The sequence below is a fragment of the Delphinus delphis genome, chromosome 1 (assembly GCF_949987515.2).
Source record: "Delphinus delphis chromosome 1, mDelDel1.2, whole genome shotgun sequence".
NCBI classification, from domain to species: Eukaryota; Metazoa; Chordata; class Mammalia; order Artiodactyla; family Delphinidae; genus Delphinus; species Delphinus delphis.
Window position 1 is genome coordinate 17307500 of NC_082683.1, and position 22568 is coordinate 17330067.

At 56.8% G+C, this 22568-nt stretch overlaps 1 protein-coding gene across 1 annotated transcript in view; it reads left to right on the forward strand.

Annotated features, from left to right (window-relative positions):
• Nucleotides 1-752: 752 nt before the first annotated feature.
• EPHA8 (EPH receptor A8) overlaps nucleotides 753-22568 on the forward strand; it is a 34200-nt gene continuing 12384 nt past the window's right edge. Inside the window, exons 1-4 of the mRNA XM_059996861.1 lie at nucleotides 753-846; nucleotides 6124-6188; nucleotides 12138-12801; nucleotides 20476-20631. Coding sequence (XP_059852844.1) covers nucleotides 753-846; nucleotides 6124-6188; nucleotides 12138-12801; nucleotides 20476-20631 — 979 coding nt within the window. The remainder of the gene's footprint in view (nucleotides 847-6123; nucleotides 6189-12137; nucleotides 12802-20475; nucleotides 20632-22568) is intronic.

The window sequence follows — 22568 nt, forward strand, 5'->3', positions numbered from 1 at the left end:
TACAGACATGGAAGTTGAGACTCAGGGAGGTTAAGAAACTTGCCCAAGGCCAGCACTGAAACATCTGTCTGGTCCCTGAGCCTGAGCTCATGATCACTGCACTCTAAGGCCTCCCGGGGTGCCCAGTCATTGGGGTGGGGGAGGGGAGAGAACGTTTAAGTAAAAGTGCTTCTGAGTTTGCCTCTGAGCCTCTGTCCGTGAACTAGTGTGTATGCATCACCCCACGAGGCACTTTCTGGGGACGCGTGTGCCTGAGGGTCACGTGTGTAAGAGAGAGTGCGCCCGCGTGTGTCCACGCGGGGCCTCCCCGGGTGGGTCCGTGGGTCCCGGTGTCGCGTGGCGTCCGAACCGTGGCTGGGTGCGCGGTGGCTGAGTCCACGTGCAGACGTGGGGCGCGCGCCGCCCCCGAAGGTACGGGCGGGCGAGGGCGAGCGTGCGCACGGGCGGCGGTCTGTGGTGTCCGCGGGTCGGTGTCCACGGGTCGGTGTCCGCGGTGCGGGCTCCGTGTCCCCCCCACCCGCCTCGGTGCTGATTGGCTCGGCGCCGTGACGGGCCGGCCCCCGCCCGGGGCGGCGGCGGCGGCGGCGGGCGCGGGTGCCCGCGTGTGCGCTGCGAGTCGGCTTGTGCGCCGGTGTGTGCGCCGGTGTGTGCGCCCGGCAGCCGGGTGTGCGGGTGAGCAGGGAGCGCGCCGACGCGCGGGCCGCTGCGGCCGAGCCCAGGGTGCGCGGCGTCCCCGCCAGCCCGGCCCGGCCATGGCCCCCGCTCGGGGCCGCCTGCCTCCGGCGCTCTGGGTCGTCACGGCCGCGGCGGCGGCTGCCACCTGCGTGTCCGCGGCGCGCGGCGAAGGTGAGCAGCGGCGGCGGCGGCGGCGGCAGCGGGGCGGGGCGGGGCGGGGCGGTGGGGGGGGCGCCGAGGGGCCTGGGGGCGCGGCGCGCGCAACCAGAGCGAGGCTCAACTTCCTTTCCCTCGACCCCGAATGCCAAAGGAGCTGGGATCTCTGGGTCTGGGGGGCAGGCGTGGCACCGCGGGTGAGACCTGGGGTCAAGGGATAGAGCGATGGCGATGGGGACAGGACTGAGGGAGAGGGACCGGAGGGCTTGAGGATGAGGGACAGAGGCACCGGGGCAGGGACAGGAGGACAAGGACTGAGGGATTCGGAGCGGGGGACAGGGAACTGAGGCTCGGACACTGGGGATGAGGAGACAGGACGGGGGGACAGAAGACAGGAGAAGAGGTATAGGGCAGAGAGGAGACAGGGCAGGGGACAGGGGTGGGGACAGAGGATAGAGAGCAGAGGGACACAAGGACGCAGGATGAGGTTCGGGGCAAGGAGGATCAGAGAACAGGACTGGGTTTGGGGGAAGATGGGAATGAGCGGCAGCAAGTGAGGGTCTTGGAAGTGGGCCGGGCTGGAGGGTTGGAGGACTGGGGGAAAACGAGGGACAGCAGACAGGGGGTGAGAGCCGGAGGGGAGGCAGCTTTGGTGGGCACTGGGGAGAAGGAACCAGTGAGGAGGGGGCTGAGAGGGCTGCAGATGGAAAGGCCCTGGAGAGCTGGGTCTTGTCCGGAGTCAAGGCTGGGGCAGTCTGGTCACTCAGGGGACACAGGATGGGCGTGAGGGCTGAGCAGTCGGAACCAAAAGGGTCTGGGTCTCCACACACCTATGTGCAAGCGTTCACGCGCGCACACACACGTACATCTTAGCCCCGCTGGACACTCCAGGTCCGGCTCAGGATGCCACCCTGGGTTCTGCTCCTCACGCCAGCCCCTGCCCTGGACCTCCTCTGCTTTTGCAGCTCTGCCAGAGGGAGGCTAGACCTGGTGCTCTGTGCAGAATCCTGGGACTGACATCCTGGGTCCAGAGCTGTGTTCTCACTCTGGCAGGATGAACTTCCAGATTCCAGGAAGCTCCAGAGCCAGTGTTCCTCATCCACGCTCAGATATACCACAGATCCACCCCCTCACACACGAACGGCTCACAGAGATGCAGTCGTACCCACAACCAGACATGCACAAACAAACACATGTTAGGATTCACACGCCAAGACCCAGGCCTGTAGAGACTCATGTGCATGGACAGCCCCCTCCCCACGCCATAGTCAGATGCACGGAAATGCGGCCAGTACACGTGTGCACACGTATACATGTAAAGATTCATGCGCATGAAAATATGCACATCCATGGGCAGACACCACACATATAAAAAGACCTCAAACTTGCATGCGTGTCCACAGAAATGCATGTGCACAGAGTAAACGCACAGAGACGTGGATAAACTCATAATCTCCAATGAAACAGGGGCCATGCAGGGAGCAGGGACCATAGCAAGGGAGCTGAGGGGAAGAGTGCACAAGGGGCCTGGGAGCTCTTGGAGCTGTGGCCTGAGGACACGGTTTTCCCAGGGTCGGGTGGGGAGAAGGGGACAGATTCTTCACCCAGCAGGATTCTGAAGGGCCCACACCAAGGCTCTGGGCGTTGGGTGGTGCATCCCCCACTCCTTGCTTCAACTCTCTTCTCCAGCGAGGAGCCAGCACCCTCCAGAATCCCAGGCTGGCAAACCCCAGAGCCCCTGGGGAGGGGACTTTGACCAGGCTCCCGAGCAGAGGACGGACCATTAGCCTGGGAGAGAGGATGTGTCCAGGGAGGGGCGACAGTTGGGGAAGAGGCAAGGTCTCAAAGAGAGGAAGGGGGGATGTCTGTCAAGGGTGAGGAGGGAGACGTTGTCCAAGGGCCAGGCCATACCTATCTGATCAACACAGCAGGGTATCCATGGCTGGACATGGGTTACCCACGCAGGTCTGACAGTCCTGGGTGGAGACCTGGGGCATGGGTTCCACATAGAACAGCCAGGAGTCCCTGGGCTGGTGCAGAGCCAGGATCGGCCAGGGAGACTGTTGGAACTCAGGGAGGGGGCTCTTTTCCCAGCTGGGGTCCTGCAAAGGTGACAGTGCCCCAGGCTGCCCAAGTGCCCATATGCCAGGTCCCTCACAGTGCTGGGGACGGTCCTACACCTGCAGAGATGCCCCTGAGCCCCACCAGGCTCGAACCCTCATCACTCTGTGGTGTGGATTATACACCACTTTGGGGTGATCTCCAAGGCATTCACATCTTGCCTGACATCCCCTGGCCACCCTGAACTCTCCAGCCTCACCATCATGCGCTGCATCCTCAGGGAATGTAAATCAATTTAGGTATTAGTCTCAGTGAAATGGAATGGGGGAAGGTGACAGTGCTGGAGAAAAAAAGAAATCGCATAATGCCTTCCACAGTCGAATAGGAGAGGCTTAGGAATTATCTGTGCTTCTCAGAGCAGGAGAGGGACCCGTTTGATCCCCCAGAATAGCCTGGCAAGTAGGCCCAGGAAGGATGCCTACAGACATCTTGCTGATGAGGAAACCGAGGCACAGAGGGGTTAAGTGGTTGCTTCACTGACGGCCCTAAGAGACCATGGGTCCAATCCTCCCACTTACAAGTGGGGAGACAGGCCCAGAGAGGGTCGTTGACTTCACAGATGTCACACAGACCTGCAGTCCAGCAGTGCAAGAGGCAGGAGAGAGCCCAGCCCAGGTGAGCAGAAGGGTTGGAATCTCCAAGGGGGTTCAGGCCCAAGCTGGATGGGCGTAACGCTGGAATTCTCTCCAGCCCTGATGAGCCCTCCTGTGGGCCTGGAGCTTCCCATGAGAGACACTCTGTGTTCCCCCCACAGAAGGGGACATGAGGTAGGGAAGAAGGGGACAGAGGGGGAGGAGGGGAGGGGATGGACAGAGAAGTGTCTGGAGGGAATTGGAGCAAGCAGCCCTGGAATCCTATAACTCCTCCTGAATCCAATAGAATCGACTTCTGACTTATTTTTGGATTATCTGAGCCCCCTGGCTGACTGATCAGGAAGCAGCTGCAGGTGTGGTTGGGGATTTCCAGAGGGGAGGGAAGGGTCTAGAAAGTGGGGTCTGCAGGCAGTTGCCCCTAGAGTCAGGGTGTTCATGGGGAGAAGTCCCAGTGGGGGACATTCATTGCCCCTGGGTAGGGGCAGGTCTGAGCTGTATCCGGGTGATGCTGGCGAAGGGCTGAGACCCCATCTGGGATGTGGGTGGGGCGGGGGAGCCCACACGTCCCCTTTCCCCACCCTCTCCCCAAACTGGGCCCTGCTGGTCTGGGGGAAACTGCAGTGCGGCCCCCTCCCCCTCCCCCCAGCCAGCAGGAGGAGAGAGCTGCCTGACCCAGTTTTCTCTCCATTGCCTGAGAGGGAGGGAGGGAGGGAGGGAGGGAGGCGGGAAGGCTTCTCTGCCTGTGCCCCTGGCATGAGGCCGGCTGGGCTCGGGGAAGGGAGATCCCTCTGCGGACACTGGCTCCATCCCCTGATCCCACCTGGCCCCTGGGGACCCAGGGGAGGACCTCAGAGGCCCCTTCCTGGTTCGGCAAGTCATCTCTCCAGCCAGCCTCTGGGGCCCCTGACAATAGGTGGGGAGGGTGAGAGGAGAAAGAGGAAGAAAATCAGCGAATAAGAACATCCTCACTCCTACATTTCCTGAGGACACTTGTCTCCATCTTTGAGGGGCAGGCGCAGAGCTATGCAAATCTCAGGCAGAAGGACACCCAGCCTTTCTTCGGGAAAGTTCCAGGAGGGCCCCGTTTGAACCCTCTGTGACCTGCCGGAGTCTGCAGATTGGGTTGTTTGGAAGCCCCTGGTTGCTGGCTGGGAGAGGGGGTACATAGAAGAGAAAGTGAAATGAAAGCTGTGGACCTTGGAGCCCAAAGCCCTTTCATCGGCTAGATCAAAGGAAGCAGGGGCCCAGAGAGGGGAAGGGACTTACCCAAGGACACACAGCAGTTAGAGACAGTGCTGAGATTCAAGCCCTGCTCTTCACAGTTTAGTGCATCTTTATCACCTTAAAGTGAGTGGATGGCTCCTAGGTCCCAAGAGAGAGGCAGGAGGGCCAGGACTTAGGGAATAGGAACGAGCTTTAGTAAGGCATTGACTCCAGGCTTTACAGTTTACCCTCGCCCACCCTTACATATTATTATCCCCATTTTACAGATGAGGAAATTGAGGTTCGGTGAAGTGCAGGTCACCTGCTACCAAGTAGCTGTATTGAGATATGAGCCCAGTGATATCTGATTCCGAAGGCAGGCTCTTTTCTCCACCCTGTTGTTGGTACTTTGCAGGGTCCCCTTTGAGGGTCTGGCTTAGAGTAAACTTGCCTTTGAGGCCAGCACTCCTTCCCACCACAGTGACAGCCCAGAGGTTCTGCTCCTTGGGCTCAAGCTACCAGGGCTGGTGGCCTTGTCTGTGGTGCCCTGGATGCCAGCCCTGCAGCTACACCTGTGGGGCTCCAGGCACGTTCCTGATCTTCACCGAGGCTCAGTGTTTTCATCTGGAAAATGGAGATAAGAATGAACACCTTTCAGCCGTGTTGTGGGGGCCGCAGATGAGGCATCTCAGGCTCCCCTAGCAGAGCCCAGCACGTAGCAGGTGCTCCGTACGAGGCAACTCTTCTTCCTCCAAGACCCTCCACGTCCCGTGTACACAGAGGACCTGTTGGTGTGAGGCACCCACTGGGGTACACTGGTGATGGGAAAGCTGGGGCCAGTCCTCTGGGGGGAGGTTTGACCTAACAGCGCGAACGTCGGTGGGTGCTTTTGAACGCCATCATGTCCCATGAGTGGCCCAGGGTCAGGTCATCTTCACAAGCCCCTGTAAGGCAGGCATCACTGTCACCCCATTTTAGGGGAGGAAATGGGGGCTTGGGGAAGGGAGGAAACTTGCTCAGGGACACACAGCGTCTAACTGACAGAGCTGGGATTCTGACCCAAGACTCCTGGACTGCTGAGCCCAGCTCCTAGCCACCCCACTGCACCACCAACCAGGGTAGCCTGGCACTCGGGGCCCCTTGTGTTCTGGGAGGTGAGACGATTATGTTTTGGCTGTGATGGTGGAAGAAGGTTTCAAGGAAGAGAAAGAACTTGAACTGAGCCTTGAAGGATGGGGAAGTGAGAAAGGACCCAGAGACTGGAGCTGGCGTGTTTGGGCTGAGAGCAGACCAGTGTGGCCAGGCTGGGCTGGTCCTATGGGACTGGGGAATGGGGGCCCAGGGGTCTGATGTGCTCTTGTTTCCTGTTCTACAGTGAATTTGCTGGACACGTCGACCATCCATGGGGACTGGGGCTGGCTCACATATCCCGCTCACGGGGTAAGTGATGGGCAGTGGGGCCAGTGTTGTCCCTCTGTGAGCAGGGAGAGGCTGTGACTCACAGTCTTATCATCAGACAGATCAAAAGGAAGCAGAGGCCCAGAGAGGTGAAGGGACTTACCCAAGGACACACAGCAGTCAGAGACAGAGCTGCTGATTTCTTAAATTTAGTGCATGCAGATCTTTGGGATTCCAGAACCGACCCTAGTGCCGCCTCCCGATTCTCCAAGTCTGAGGCGTGGATGTGGGATGCTTATGTCTGTGTCCCAGGCCCATCTGGCCTCCATGGTCTTGGCACTGTGCCTGGCACACAGTGCGCCCTCATTAAATGTATAATCGTTATCATTGTTATTAGTGTGTAGTATGGTTACATCTCAGTAAATTTCCTCCTGCAAACGTGCTCAGAAACGCACACACACAAGCACGCACATCCCCACCATAGACACAAACGCATCATACACCCAGGACTTCTTTCACGAACACTTGGGCAGCCCCCATGCCTCTGGAGACAGAGGGATAATAATATATTGATGACGATGATGATGATGATACTGAGCTGGTATTTGAATATTTCTTTACTTTGGGGTAAGATTGTCATCTGGGCTCTCTGTGGCCTGTGACTGGGGTCAGGATGAGCCCAACTCCTCTCTCTCTGGGGGTCTCGTCCCCAGGTATCAGTAAGCTGAGTCTGCTGTCATCAGCCCCGATGCACCAGGCTTCAGGGAGCTGGAGGGGCAGGCCAGGGACCCCCGAGAGCCCAGAGGACCCCCTTCTCTGCCTGAGGACAAAGGCTGGGTCCTGGGATGTCCCTTTACCCCCCAGGGCTTCAGTCTCTCCCTGTGAAGCACTCTTTTGTGTGTCCCACGTGGCTGTCTCCCAGGGTGAGCGTGGGTGTGGAAGGGCTTTGGCACGGTGAACCGGCTCTGCCAGTGGCAGGGGCTGACCCGTGAGCAGGTGACTGCCTGGATGTCGGTTGGGTCAGCATCTCCCCTGAGGCCCAGCAGCTAGGAAGGAATGGGCCTGGCTCCCCGGCTTGGCTCTGGGTATCTCTGTCCCTCTGTCCCACTCAGAGCTTAGGACTTGGTTTTTAGGGTAACAAGAAGTTGGAAGGGTTTTAAGCGGGGGGTGAGGAATATGGCCAGACTTGGGTTTTGGTCGATCACGTTGGTGATCTAAGGTTCTTTTGTTTACTGGGTGCTGTAAAGAGGGGCTCAGGGAATTCCCTGGTGGTCCAGTGGTTAGGACTCTGCACTTTCACTGCTGAGGGCACAGGTTCAATACCTGGTCGGGGAACTAAGATCCCGCAAGCTGTGTGGCACAACCAAAAAAAACAAGAGTGGCTCAGAGTTACCTCATTTCGTTTAGGAGTTAGAACAAATAACTTATATTCACATAGCTCTTAACAATTCATGGACGTTATCTCATTTCATCCCTACTACCAATCCTGCAAGTGGGTGCAGCCATCCCATTGCACAGATGAGGAAGCTGAGGCTCAGAGCAATGAGAAAAAGCCACCATCAGACAGGTTCCAAGTGATGGACGCAAACTCAGATCTCTCTGGGCCTGGAGCCTGTGTTGAGTCCCTTGTGCCACCTTGTGAAGGGGTGGGAACCAATGCTGCATTATCTACTGAGCCAGGGACCACCTCCCATCCTTATGGGGCCTGGAGATTGGGCTTGCCCAGAGAGGAAAGAAGGTTTCCAAACTCTAGATCCTGAACCTGTGCCAGGCTGGCAGGTGAAACACACAGATGCCCCCATCCAGTGGGTCTGGGGAGGGGCCTGGGAATCCTTTGTTTAATAAGTGTCAGCTGGGTGGAGAGTGATGGTCCTTGAGGTTCCATCCACGCTTCTGATTCTGGAGTTTGTTAAGCACCCTGGGTAGCAGGGTTATCCAGGACTGTCTCCAGCATCACAGAGTTAGCAGATTGTCCGCCAGGCCACAGGCCTAAAGCCAGCGGTGCTGGGTCTGAACGAGCTGGTGCTGTGCCGCCTCTCATCAGTGTGACTCAGGCCAGTCGCTTTACCTCGCCTCCACCTCCTCGTTTATAACACAGGGATGATCACAGAACCTGTTCCACGCAGTTTTCATCCGTGAGATGATGCGGGAAAAGGACAATCGTACTGGCAAGAAACCAGATGCTCTGAGAGGTTAAGCATCTCTGCTAAGGTCAGGAGAGTCTGGCCCCAGAGCTCGTGCTTTTAACCAGGCTGCGCCCCTCTCTTTGGACCCCTCCTTCCACATACTGGGTGGTGCTCCACCTTACCTGGTGAATTAACAGCCATTCGTGAACTTTCCTTTTTTTTTTTTTTTGCGGTACACGGGCCTCTCACTGTTGTGGCCTCTCCCGTTGCGCGGAGCACAGGCTCCTGACGCGCAGGCTCAGCGGCCATGGCTCGCGGGCCCAGCCGCCCCGCGGCATGTGGGATCTTCCCGGACCAGGGCACGAACCCGTGTCCCCTGCATCGGCAGGCGAACTTTCAACCACTGCGCCACCAGGGAAGCCCATGAACTTTCCTTTTTATTGTCTCGCTTGATGAAGTAGATGAAAGGGGCAGGCATTAGCTACGCCCTTTGACCCATGAGAAGCCCAAAGCTCAGAGAGGGAATGTGATATACCCAGGGACGCACAGCTGGTTTGCTGCATTCTGTTCCGGGAGGGGGACAGAGTTCCAGAGTGGTGGTGGGGGCTGGAGGAGGAGTGTGCCAGGGGGCAGAGAGGTGGCTGGGGTGGGAGTGCCCCAGGTGGAGAACAGGGCTGATTCCGCCCTTTCCAGGGATTTATGCCCCTCTGGGTGTCTGCAGCAGCCCCTGGGCTGAGCCAGGCCATTGGCGCTGGTGGAGCGGCTGGAGCAGACTCAGATTGAGCTGATTAATTTATCCAGGTCCCTGGCAGGAAACAGACAGTGAGCAGCTGGCTGGCTCTTTGGTGCTCCATTAATTGTGACAATGACTTTAACCCCAGATGTGACTCAGTGCTGCCCAGAGCCCCAGCTGCAGAGCGGGGTGCAGCGTGGGGGCCCTTCTTGGAGTGGGGCGTGCAGGAGCCACGCAGCCTTTCAGGTGAGGCGGGCACGCCCTGGACTGCTTCCCCAGTGGTCCCTAGAGGCAGGCACAGGTGGGCCCATTCAGCATCATACCAGTCCTGTTCCTCGGGTGCCTTCTGTGCCAGGCCCAAGCTAAGCACTTTGTAGGCATCTCCTTTCATCCTCTCAAGCCTCACTGAAGTGGGGCCTTTCTGAGCCCCTCTTACAGATAAGGGCACTGAGGACTGGCATATATGACTGGCCAAGACGAAGTCAGACCGAGGGGCTTTCGTCAGAAAGGAAAGACTTGAGATGCCCACAGTCCCCACTCCAGAGCTTGTGGGACAGCTCAGGACCCCGCAGATTCTCGGAGCCCCGTGAGGCGTGGTCTTCACCTCCTTCCTCCCCTCCCCGACCCCCTGCTTAAGCAGTAGGATCTCTAGTTCAAGGACAATACACATAGAGGCCCAAGAGAGATCAAGGGGCTACACCTCTGGTGGAGCCAGGATGGGGACCCAGAGCCTGGCCCCTCCCTCTGCCCTTGGCCACCAGCCCCTCCCCCTCCTCCTCCAGAGTCCACTGAGCTCAGCCCAACAGTGACTGCCCCTGGCTGATCAGCATTCTGCAGCTGAGGAAGCTGGGGCCCAGAGAGGAGCAGCAATTTGCCCAACGTCACACAGCCATTTAGAGACTGACCCAGGCCCAGAACCCAGGCTTCTGGACTTTCGGATCATTTCACAACACTGTGTCTTCAGTACGACGCTTCTGTGTCCACACTGGGCTTGCAGAACATTACTTACACCTCCCAGCTTCTGCTGGGGCTCGTCCCTCCCATCCCCGAAGGAGGGTCCTGCTTCAGCCTACAGGAAGGTTCGCCATACCCTATGTGCCCACCCCCTTCGATGTGTCACCCTCCACACCTTTTCTGTGAGGACGTGAGGTGCTTGGGGGCAGGGAGTATTTCTGGTGTATTTCTTTCTTTTTTAAAAAGAAAATTGTGATAAAATACACTTAACATAAAATTTACCATCTTAACCATTTTTAAGCCTACAGTTCAGTGGTATTAAGTACATTCACGTTGTTATATGACCATCACCACCCTCCATCTCTAGAAGTCTTTCATCTTCCCAGACTGAAGCTCTGTATCCATTAAACTGTAACTCCCATGCCCCCTTTCCCCTGGCTCCTGGCAAGTACCACTCTACTTTCTGTCTCTAGGAATCTGACTTAAGTACCTCAGATAAGTGGAAGCATACAGGATTTGTCCTTTTGCGTCTGGTTTATTTCACTTTGCATAATGTCCTCAGCGTTCCTCCGTGTCGTTGCAAGTGTCAGAATTTCATTCATTTTTAGACTGAATAATATCCCATCGTATGGATAGACACATTTTGTTTATCAGTTCATCCACTGATGGACATTCGTGTTTCCACCTTCGGGCTGCTATGAACGTGGATGTGTAAATGTGTGTGTCCCTACAAATAAATAAATATTTTTTAATTTTTATTTATTTTTGGGGTCTTAGTTGCGGCACGAGGGCTCTTCGTTGCAGTGCGCAGGCTTCTCTAGTTGTGGCATGCAGGTTTTCTCTCTCTAGTTGTGGCGCATGGGTTCCAGAATGCGTGGGCTCTGTAATTGCGGTGCACAAGCTGTCGTTGAGGCATGCAAGCTCAGTAGTTGTGGCCCACGGGCTTAGTTGCCCCGCGGCATGTGGGATCTTAGTTCCCTGACCAGGGATCGAACCCACGTCCACTGCATTGGAAGGCAGATTCTTTTACCACTGGGCCACCAAGGAAGTGCCCCCTGCTTTTGTTTCTTTTGGGGTGTACACGCAGAAGAGGAATTTACGGTAATTCTGTGTTTAATTTTTTGAGGAACTGCCATAGTGTTTTCCACAGTGACTGCACCAGTTTACATTCCCACTAGTGATGCACAGGGCTCCTCACCAACACTTGTTATTTTCTGTTGTTTTGATAATAGCTAATGGGTGTGAAGTGGTATCTCATCGTGGTTTTGATTTGAATTTCCCTGACGCTTAGTGATGTCGAGCATCTTTCCATGTGCTGTTTAGCCATCTGTGTATCTTCTGTAGATAAATGTCTATTCAAGTCCTTTGCCCATTTTTTAACGGTCTGTTTGGTTCTTTGTTGTTCAATTGTAGGAGTTCCTTACATATTCTGGATGTTAATCCCATCTAAGATATGTGATTTGCAGATATTTTCTTCCATCCTGTGGGTTGCTTTTGCACTCTGTTGATAGTGTCAGTGATGGTCACTGGTTTATTTCTGAATCAGTGATTCCTGGCCAGCACCTGGCACAGGAGCAATCGTACTCAACTTTCCCACATCCTGGTATCCCCCTGGCGTGGGATCCAGGCCAGCCCGTGAGCCCCCAGCCTTAGGTTGGGGGCAGAGGGAACATCACACACAGCAAGGCAGAGGGAGTCCATCCATCAGACAGTCACTCAACAAGCACCAATGCAGGGGTTGCAGCTGAAGGGTTTGAGGCGGGGGGTGCAACACAGTCAGGTTCATGCATTAGAAAGGTCACCCCACTCTGGGAGTGACGGAGTAGCCGTGTAGAAATGAGGTCAGAGCTTTGTAGCTTTGGCATCAGTTCCAGTCCCAGCTCCATCACTCACTAGCTATGTGACCCCAGACGCATGGCTCTATGTCTGAGCCCCTCTGTTCCTCACCTGTGAAAAGGCAGCAAATAACACTTCCCCAGAAGGATCTCACTCTATGAGATCACTTCTGTAGGGTGCATGGCATCTGGCTGGCAGTCCGCTGGAAGGTCAGCTCCTCGAGGCTGAAGAACATTCCGTCTTCTTCCCCAGGAAGCCACCAGCACAGTGCATGTGGCTTGTGGTGAGAGAGGGCCAGGTGCTGCCTCTCGTTTCAGCTGGCTGTGCTCTCTCTGCCCGCAGTGGGACTCCATCAACGAGGTGGACGAGTCCTTCCGGCCCATCCACACATACCAGGTGTGCAACGTCATGAGCCCCAACCAGAACAACTGGCTGCGCACCAGCTGGGTGCCCCGCGACGGCGCCCGGCGCATCTACGCCGAGATCAAGTTCACCCTGCGGGACTGCAACAGCATGCCCGGCGTGCTAGGCACCTGCAAGGAGACCTTCAACCTCTACTACCTGGAGTCGGACCGTGACCTGGGCGCCAGCACACAGGAGAGCCAGTTCCTCAAAATCGATACCATCGCGGCCGACGAGAGCTTCACCGGGGCCGACCTGGGTGTGCGGCGCCTCAAGCTCAACACGGAGGTGCGAGGTGTGGGCCCCCTCAGCAAGCGTGGCTTCTACCTGGCCTTCCAGGACATCGGTGCCTGCCTTGCCATCCTGTCTCTCCGCATCTACTACAAGAAGTGCCCCACCATGGTGCGCAACCTGGCCGCCTTCTCGGAGGCGGTGACGGGGGCCGACTCATCCTCGCTGGTGGAGGTGCGGGGCCAGTGCGTGCGGCACTCCGAGGAGCGGGACACGCCCAAAATGTACTGCAGCGCCGAGGGCGAGTGGCTGGTGCCCATCGGCAAGTGCGTGTGCAGCGCGGGCTACGAGGAGCGGCGGGATGCCTGTGTGGGTGAGCGCGCCTCTGTGCGGGTGGGCCGGCAGCTGGGCTCGGTCTGGGCAGGGATGCTGGGGGCCGGGGAGCAGGCTTGGCACAGTCAGCAAGCTCCTGGGTGGTGCACACAGCACCTGGGAAGATGCGTGACCCTCCAGCGTTCCTGTGTCACCAGGCCACCCACGTGTGTGTTGTGTGTGTGCTGTGGGGTGGGAGACACACCACAACCAGGTGGACCCTCCGTGGGCATCATGATGTACCCAGAGAGGTACATCTCTGGGCACCAGTGTGATTGGGAATACTACTGGGTACGTGCCTGTGCTAGGGAACAGTGATGTGACCTAACATGTCCAGCATTATTCTAAGCACTTTTCACGTATTAACTCATTTAATCCCCACAAGCATCCAGTGAAACAGGAACTACTGTTATCCTGGCTTTAAACATGAGGGCACTGAAGCACAGAGAGGCAAAGCAACTTGCCCAAGGTGACACAGCTAGGAAGTGGCAGAGCTATGATTTGAACCCAGAAGTCTGGCTCCAGAGTCTGGGCTCAGAACCACTAAACTTCTAACCTGTTGGGCGGGAGGAGGTGTGGGTTAGAATCAGGGCTCAGGGCGAATGTGTGGCGTACAGGGCCATTGTGAGCTTATGCGGGCAGGGGCACCCCGGGAGGACTGTCTGGGGTGGGCATGTCACAGCCTGCCTGTGTTCAGGGGGAACTTATCTAGGGATGTGGGGGAAGGGACGGCCAGGAGCACTTGGGTCATGAAATAACTCCTGTTCCCACAGTGTACTGCTGGGGTTCCTGTGTCACAGACCAGGAGCCGGATCCAGAGCCCAGGCTGTGTGCATGTGTGTGTGGCCAGCAGACCCCTATGTGGGGGCAGTGCAGCCAGGCATCCTGACCGCCCAGGAACCCTGGGAGGGCTGGTGTGCACAGACAGCTGGTGCCCCAGCTATTAGTGGTCTCCACCTGGTTGCCCTTCCTTGATCTCCCCAGCGACTAGACACATGGCACTCAGAGCTCAGTGAAGCCTGCTTCTGGGACCATTGGTTCTCCTGAGGGAGGAGATGTTCCTGGGCAGAGATCAGAGAGACTAGGGCCTGTCCCCAGATAGCCTCAGTGAAAACTGGGACAGGGCCCTGAAAGACACTAGAAATATCCTCTGAGCCCTTTGCTGGTACTACACAGGCCCTGAGACCACAGTTAGAGGGACCTTCAGGCCTCTCAGCATCACCCCTCTGCCCTAGCCGGCAGGAAGGCCCCTTGGTGCTCGCAGGACTGAGCAGGACACAGGCTGACAGTTTCAGGTGATGTGCAAAGTAGCTTCAGAGTCCAGCCTGGTCCAGCTTAGGAGTTATCTTGCCCCGAGATCTCCAGGACTAGATTCTTCTGTCCAGCCATCAGGCCCTTTCTGGCCCCTCTCTGGGGCTCTCTGATTTCCTTAAGAAAGCTTTTTTCATACTTCCAACTGCCACGAGTCTTCACTCTCCTGGACCCTAAACCCCAAAGCACCTTCTGTGACATTTGCCTGTTTCTGGATTTGTTCTACCCTCTGTGGCCTAGTTTTCAATGCTCTCCAGGCCTCCAGCCTCTCCTGGTGCCTTCACAGACATCCCCGTACTTCTCAACTTCCCTCTGGGTAGTAACAATAACAACAAACATCCCTGTTGCCTATACAGCTTGCAAGGGGATTCCTAGCACATCCATTCATTGGCTCGTTGTAGCAAGGCAGGTATTACAATTCCATTTTACAGATGGGAAAACTGAGGCTCAAGAGGTCGTGTCCTGCTTAGGTTCAGAGCTGGTGAGAGGTGGAGCTGGGCTCTGAGTCAGGTCTGTCTTACTCTGAGCCACGTGTGTAGGCTTTTCACCTATCCCTGGCCTATCCGGAGTGCATTCCCCGCTAGAGCCAGCTCCCAACATCCCCTTATTCGGATGGGGATATAAAGTCCCTTTGTGACAATTTTTTGAGTGTTTGCCATGTGCCAGGCACTTTAATGAGCACATAGTATACATTATGTCAGTTACTCATTCTGTTGAGCATCTACTGTGTCCCGGGCATCAGGAATAGAGACACAGGGCATCCCTGCCTTCGGGGAGTTCACAGTTTCTCATCCTTACAATATTCCTCTAAGCGAGGTATTATATCCCCATCTTACAGACATGAAAAACTGAGTCCCTTCAACTTAAGTGGCAGAGTAGGGATCTGACCCCGTGTTGTCTCACTCCAGAGCCCTGAACTGCTTCCTCTGCCCACAAAGCTCTCTGCGAAGCCCCCTGGGGTAACGTTAAAAAGGTTAGTAACCAGGACAGTATAAGCTGTAACAGTCGGGCAGGCTAGCCAGTAGATACCTGCTCAAGGTCAGCTGCCCCCAACCCTGGATTGAGCCAGTGAGCACAGCAGGCCACTTGTTTGTACAGAGTACATCCTTGCCCTTAGGAGGGAGACTGGTCCTCCTGACTTCAGGGTTGGGGCCTCACTCAGAGGTACTGCTCCAGCCTCCTTTTTTGATAGAGATGGGAAGTGGAGCCCAAAGAGGGAATGCGTCTTGCCCAAGGACCCACAGCATGTCAAGGGCAGGACTCTTGGTGGAAACTCCACGGCCTGAGCAGGGGGACCTCCTCAGAGCTGGGAGAAGCCAAGGCCACTCCCATTTCCTGACGCTGCTGGCACATTAATAAAAAATAATGAAGAAATGCCAAAGCAGGGTTAGGGAATTGCAGCATATTATGAATTTTACATTTAAATCACAATACAGTGTAATTATGCCAGTTGCAAGATAATTACAGGTTTTATAAAAAATATTAATTCATAGTGCACACTGCAGGCAGTGACGTTTGGGGGCGGGATGCCGGCGGTACGCGGGCCTTTCACTGTTGTGGCCTCTCCCGTTGCGGAGCACAGGCTCCGGATGCGCAGGCTCAGCGGCCATGGCTCACGGGCCCAGCCGCTCCGCGGCATGTGGGATCTTCCCGGACCGGGGCACAAACCCGTGTTGCCTGCATCGGCAGGCGGACTCTCAACCACTGCGCCACCAGGGAAGCCCAGGGGGATGCCGGTTTTAAATCGCACGAGGAGAGACTTTTCTTAACCCTGTAGGTGGGCTTCTGTGCTTGTCTGTTAACCTCCTTCAAAGAAACAGCACAGGTGCAAAACTGAGGCCCTCCCCCAACGGGAGGCCTGGGCCAGCGGCCCTGCAGTGTCGCCCATCCCCACCCCTCCCTAGTGGGTAGCCTGAGAGTGGGAGAGGGTGGGGCACGAGCAGGAGCTGGATACAGACTGGGGGTGCCTTTGCTGGGCTGCTTGAGATGGCCTGTCAAAGCTGGAGCCCCCTGCCCTGCCTGAGCGGGGCCTCCTGAGACCCGAGGGGCCCTGGCCTTCTCCATCGGGCAGTTCTGTCTGAGCAAACAGGGCTGGGAGAGGGGTCCCGGCTTCCCCCACCCGAGTGCCCCCCCGCCTTCCTTCTGGTGATAGGAGAAGGGACCCAGCGCTTGAGGGCTGCAACAGCGGCCAGGCCCATGGAGAGAGCCACCCTCCCAGCTGCCAGGTTCCCATCTCGCTAGTCTCACCCTCAAGGCTCCCCTCAGAAGTGGCTGGGTAGCAGTTGCTTTTACGGAGAAGACAATAAAGCCCAGGAGAGGGGACCAGCCCAATTACATGGCTTTTTAGCATCCTTATTGAGACTGCACTCGGGCCTCAGGGACCCACGGAAGAACGTCAGAGCCACGCGGAGCTAGTCCAGTTTACCAGTGGGGAAATGGAGGCCCAGAGAGGCGAAGTGACTGACCCAAGGGCACACAGCTAGGAGTGGTTGATTGAATCCCAAATCTCCCAACCCCCTGACCAGAAAGCTCCCCACACTACCCAGTTCCTGACCCAGTGACCTCCCCCCACACGTGGCTGCATCCCCCCCACCCCTTCCAGAGAGAAGAAGGACCTCTCAGAACATCACCCAACAGAGCAGCCCCCAGAGTCTCCTGGCTACTGTCCTTTCTGTCACCTGGACACAGAATGTGAACCACCCTCTGTGGCCCTAATCATCTTTCTATAAATATCAGAGCATCTCATTTCAGAGGGGCCGCATGAACAACGAGCTCTTTTGCCTTCCTGACTGTGTTCAGAATCTGATTTAGAATTAATTTCCTTTGGTCGGCCACCAGCAGACACCTTATTTGTCAAATCTCAAGCTCTTCGTGGGGGAGAGGAGAGAGGTGGCCGGGGTCTCCATCAGCTTGCCGGCCTGACAGGCGGCCTGGGCAAGGTGCCCTCGGCAGGGGCAGGAGCCCCTCCTGGCGCACGGCCGACACCGGGCACTGCAGACTCCGGAAGCGCCCTGGGTCTACGGGCAGGGCCGGGCCCCAGCCCAGAGCCGCTCCATCTGTCTCGGCCATTAATTCCCGGCTCTGCCTCCAGGTCTCCGGGCTCCCCGAGGCCTGGTGATTAGTATTCTTATTCAAGATTATTTTATTTTCATTGAGCGGATTAATCTAGCCTTGACACTTTATAGCCATATGGGTATTAGCCGAGCGTGTGAGAACCGCCCACCGGTGAAGTGGCAGGATGGCGGGGCCGTCTCTAAGCAGAGGCCGGGTGTTGAGAGGCTGGTGGGGGAAAGACTGGGGTTTGCATCCTGGCTCAGCGGGGACCCTGGGGTGAGGCACTCAAGCTCCCCAGCCTCTGTTTCCTCTCTGCCAGACAGACGTATACATGCTGACTGCGTACAGTGGTAATGAGTGCCAGGCGCTGTGCTCGTGTGAATTCACATGTATTCACTCTTGTCATCCTCACAACAGCCCTCGGAGGTGGGAACTATTATTGTCCCCATTTTCCAGATGAAGACACAGAGGCCCAGCAACTTGCCTAATGTCACTTAGCCTAGGGGAAGGGGCTAGAAAAGAAAAGGAACCCAGGCAGCCTGCTCCCAAGTTTCTGCTCTTTAACACCCGAGGACTAGCACAGCTCTGAATGGTCAGGGACTCAGAAAACAAAGGCTGGGGCTTCCCTGGTGGCGCAGTGGTTGAGAGTCCGCCTGCCGATGCAGGGGACGCGGGTTCGTGCCCCGGTCCAGGAAGATCCCACATGCCGCGGAGCGGCTGGGCCCATGAGCCATGGCCGCTGAGCCTGCGCATCCGGAGCCTGTGCTCCGCAACGGGAGAGGCCACAGCAGTGAGAGGCCCACGTACCGCAAAAAAAAAAACAAAAAAAACAAAGGCTGTCATGTTGTGCCTTGCATCACACCAAGATGTCACCGCACGTGTCCTGGTCTGCCCCTCGCTGCTCTGACAGCTCCTTGAAAGCAGCACTAGGTCTTATTTACGTCCGGTCCGTGGCTCAGTAACTTTGGGTGAAGGAATAAATAAAGGACAGAATAAGCAAACGGTTCCCGAGATTTTGATCAAGGTGGACCCGATCAGTACAGTGAGGAAGAGCGTCATTCAGTTCAGCCACAGGTTCGGTAAATGTTTGCTGGTGAAGTGCAAAGCCCGTTTCCTCTGCTTCTTGGGCTCAGAAGGAAGCTCTTAGGCTGTGCCCGGGCTTCTGGGAAGAGGAGGGGAGATCACAGGGTGTCAACTAGGACCCTCTCCACAACTCCAAGCACCCAGCCCCCAGTCAGGCCTGAGCCCTCTTGGGGTCTCCCCAGGGGGCAGGAAAGAGGTCTCAAAACTGAGGCACATTCTCACTGACTTCCCAGCCTATAAGCCCCTTCTGGCTCCATGGCCTCTGAGTCCGGGAAGCAACTTAAGGGCATCATCATTTCTCCTGATTTCAGGTTTTCTCTCAAGTTTGTCGAATTTTACAAATTAACCTAATTTTAGCTATTACGATAAAGAGGTACAATCAAATAAGTGACATAGCTTTGCAAATGAAGCTTCTCTCAAGCACTGAGTTTTCTAGAAAGAGACTTATCGGAGAGAGATCCCAGGGAGTTTCCTGGTGGTCCCTGTTGCAGAGGAGTTCAGTTCCACAGATGGAGCTGGGAGCTGCCTGGCTGGGCAGCATTTGGTCCTCCTGAACCCCTGGGTTGTCTTTCTGCCCAGAGCAGATAATGGCCGGATTAGCTCACTTTGAACACTCCCACCAGTGTTGACAACTTCTACCCTGAGCCAGACCCTAGGAACTTGGAGATGAATAAGGCGGCCCTGCCCTGTTCACAAGGATCTACCCACAAGGAGAGAGAGTCAGACACACAGATGAAAAAGTCCAGCCATAATGTTGCAGGTGGTGAGACCGAACAGGGCTGCAAAGATGGGGAGAGGAGTGGTTGCTTCTGTGTGTGTGTGTGTGTGTGTGTGTGTGTGTGTGTGTGTGTGTCTGTACATGTGGAGATGTGGAGCGGTCCAGAAAGGTTTCATCAAAGGCACAGTTAAAATGAATCTTGAAAGAGTTCGACAGGGTGACAAAAAGAGAAAAGGCACAGCATGTGCAAAGGCCCCGAGACAGGAAACAACTCCTGAGTGTGGGGAATGGCCAGTCCTTTAGTTCGGCCTGAGGGAGGGGGAGTGGCCCTGAAGGAGGCTGCAGGGAGGCTTTGAACACCAGGCTTTATTGTTTAGGCCATGCGGAGCCTGTGAGGGATTGGCCCAGCAGCACTGTCATTTTAGAGAGTCCCTCAACCCACAACATCGCACTTCCTGCACGACTGACTCGTTCTCAGCCTTTAGGCCACAACTCAAAGACCTTCTCAGGGAAGGTCGCTCCTCCCACCATTTACGCTTTGCCACATCCTCTGCTTTATTTCCTTCTGGAAATGATCACAGCCTCATTTACTGTGTCTCCCCCGCCGCCTTGAAAAATGCCAGCTTCTTGAGGGCAGACGCCATGTGGACCTTGCTTGTGGCTGTGTCTCTGGCACAGAATAGGTGCTCATAGTTACTGGCTAAAGGAATAGTCATCTCGCGGGCAGTGGGGCTGGGGAGGGGGTGCTGGGGGCCAGGTTTGGAGGCTGCTGTGGTCATCAGGAGCAAGATGTGTGTGCCTCTCAGAGGCCAGAGAGAAGGTCAGATACGAGAAACATATCGGGTCAGCCACGGTGAGACTGGGAGGGTCAGGAGCCTGCAATTCCTGGACGATCAGCATTGTTCGGGGCGCTTGTAAAACACAGATTCCCAGGCCCCACCCCTGGCTCTTCTAACTCAGTGGCTGTGATGGGGCCGGGGTCTGTGTTTTTATAGGGATGGTTCCACGCCTGTCCGTGTTTGGGAACCTCTGGTCTCATCACACACGTCTCTTCCAGTCACGTTCCTCCCCCACCCCCATTCCCTCTCTGGCTTTCAGGTCACACCCCTGGGGTTTCGGCCCCCCTCAGATTCTTAGCCTTGACCCCTGCCCCTGAGGCTGGTGTCTCGCTCAAGGACAAGTGCCCTGTGAACGACAGAGCCTGGGTGGGAGGGGCCATTGGAGGATTCAGAGAGGCTCCGCCCTGTGCTGACTATGGGGCTGGGACTCAGGTGTCAGGGTCCCAGCCTCAGCTCTGCCTCCGACTCGCTGTGCAACCCTATGTAAGTCAGAGGCCCTCTCTGAGCTTCAGTCCCTCCATCTGCAGATGAGAGTAGGAACAGGTGATGCTGCAGGGCTGCACCTCTGTCCCTCAGGGGATCCCCCAGGAACCCCGGGGCCAGAGAGCTGCCCCTGAGGCCCATCAGGGTGGCCCGGCAGGCTCACCTGAAGCCTCCTTCTCTTCCACAGCCTGTGAGCTGGGCTTCTACAAGTCGGCCCCCGGGGACCAGCTCTGTGCCCGCTGCCCTCCCCACAGCCACTCTGCAGCCCCTGCCGCCCAGGCCTGCCGCTGCGACCTCAGCTACTTCCGTGCAGCCCTGGACCCGCCGTCTGCAGCCTGCACCCGTGAGTACCACCCCGTGGCCCCAGAACCCTCGAGACTAGGCTAGGACCCCATGCTCGGCCCCTCAAGCTCCCAGGGAGCCAGGTCTCAGTGGGTGAGGCAGGGACAGGTGGCTCTCATGGGCCAGGGGCCAGTCTGGGGATGGGGGGTGACTCTGACCCCTCGACAATGGCCTTGACCTCTCTGGGCTCCCAGCTTCTTGTCATAGGTCACCTGCCATCTCTCCAGTGGAAATCACAGGTCACCTGCCATCTCTCCAATGGAAATCTTTCCATTCCTCCCTCGGTCTCTCCGCTCTGCTCCAAAGGGCAGGACAGAACTGGACTCATGCCCTTCCCAGCACCAGGTGGCTTTGGTCATCTTCTGACCCAAGGGTCATGCCAGTGTCCTGGGGGCTGGGGTGGGCAAGCTGGGGGACTGCCCGTGCGGCAAGGCGGGCATCAGAGGAGCCGCCCCCACCCCTGCCCCGCCTCACTGCCATCCTTGAGAGACTGGGGGGAGCTGCAGAATTCGGGGAGCTGCTGTAGTGGGGGGGGTGCATGATTGTGTATATGGAGTGGGTGTGCCTGCGTGTGTCGGATTCTGTGTGTGCCTTGGGAGGCCTGCAGCGATTACGACTGTGTGTGTCCTTGTCGGTAGCAGTTCATGCAGAAGATGCCTGCATAGAGTGTGAGTGTTCAAGTGCTTGTGCCCACGTGTGTAAAGTGTTCTTAGAGGGGTGTGTGCACACGTGTGTGTGCATCTGGGTACCTGGAACAGACTCATGAGTCCCCGTGGAGCTTGAACGAGCCTGCTTTGGGAGCTCAGCATGGGCACACCTGGCCCTGCAAGGGAGGTGTGCGCCTGGAGAGGGTGAGGCGGCAGCGCGCATGCCCCATACCTGAGGGGACTCGGAGGGACTCCGGCGCCGTGCCTGCAGGGCTGCGTGACTGTCTTGGCACTTCTGCTGATGCAGCTCCTCCGTGGCCTCCCCTCCCCTGGCCCAAAGGGGCCTCTCACTCCCACCCCCGCTGGGGAGGAGCTGCAGCCAGTTCAGCCCACGCTGTTCACCAGCCTTGGGCTCTTGTGACGGGGTGAGGGGTACTTTACTCGGTGCTGACGGGTTTTGCCCCAGAATTTACCCCAACCTGATCTCCATCTCCCCCTCCCCCAACTTCCATCACCACCCTTCCCCAGACCCCCTGCACAGGGCAGGTAAGGGCCCAGGTGTATTCACATTGCTACACACACACATACCACACACGCGCGCGCACACACACACACACACACACACTACACACAGATACACACACCACACCACACACACGCGCGCACGAGTAAACCCTTCTTCCCTCCCTGTCTCCCTCCCTCCCCTGTTGTGCCCAGACCTGTGCCTTTGCCCCATGTGGGACCTGCTGGGGGGCATGGTAACTGCTCTGGGCTCCTCAGGCCAGGTGAGCCCGGCTCTAGGTCACAAACATTTGCACTCAGCTGGCTGGACTCCAGTTTCTCTCCAAATCCACAATCCAGTGCCCTCCAGTTCTAGGAATCTTAAGATTGTAAACGACTAGGCTTTTAGTATTCCACACCCTGCAGAGTCTAAGATTCTTTATGATTCTGAGATTCTACAATTCTATTTTCTTAAGATCTAAGATTCCCAGCTTGAGATTCTGAGAGTTGGAATTCCATCGCCCCTCAGGCCCTCCTGGTTCAAATCCCCACGCCCAGGATCCTACCCCAACTCCCAGCCCCCAGCCCCGCCCCTCTCTCCAGTGTCCTTGTGCTGCCCAGACTGGGGCTCCCGTCCTGGGCAGTGGGGAGGGGTCACTTGGCACACGGGGCTCTGCTTTTCTCCACCACAGTGTTCAGTGTCATTGACATTAAACCCAGCCAGGGGGTTAAGGAGTGGGGTGGGGGATGCAGATGACTGGGGCATCTCACTCCCAGGGTAGCTGCTATG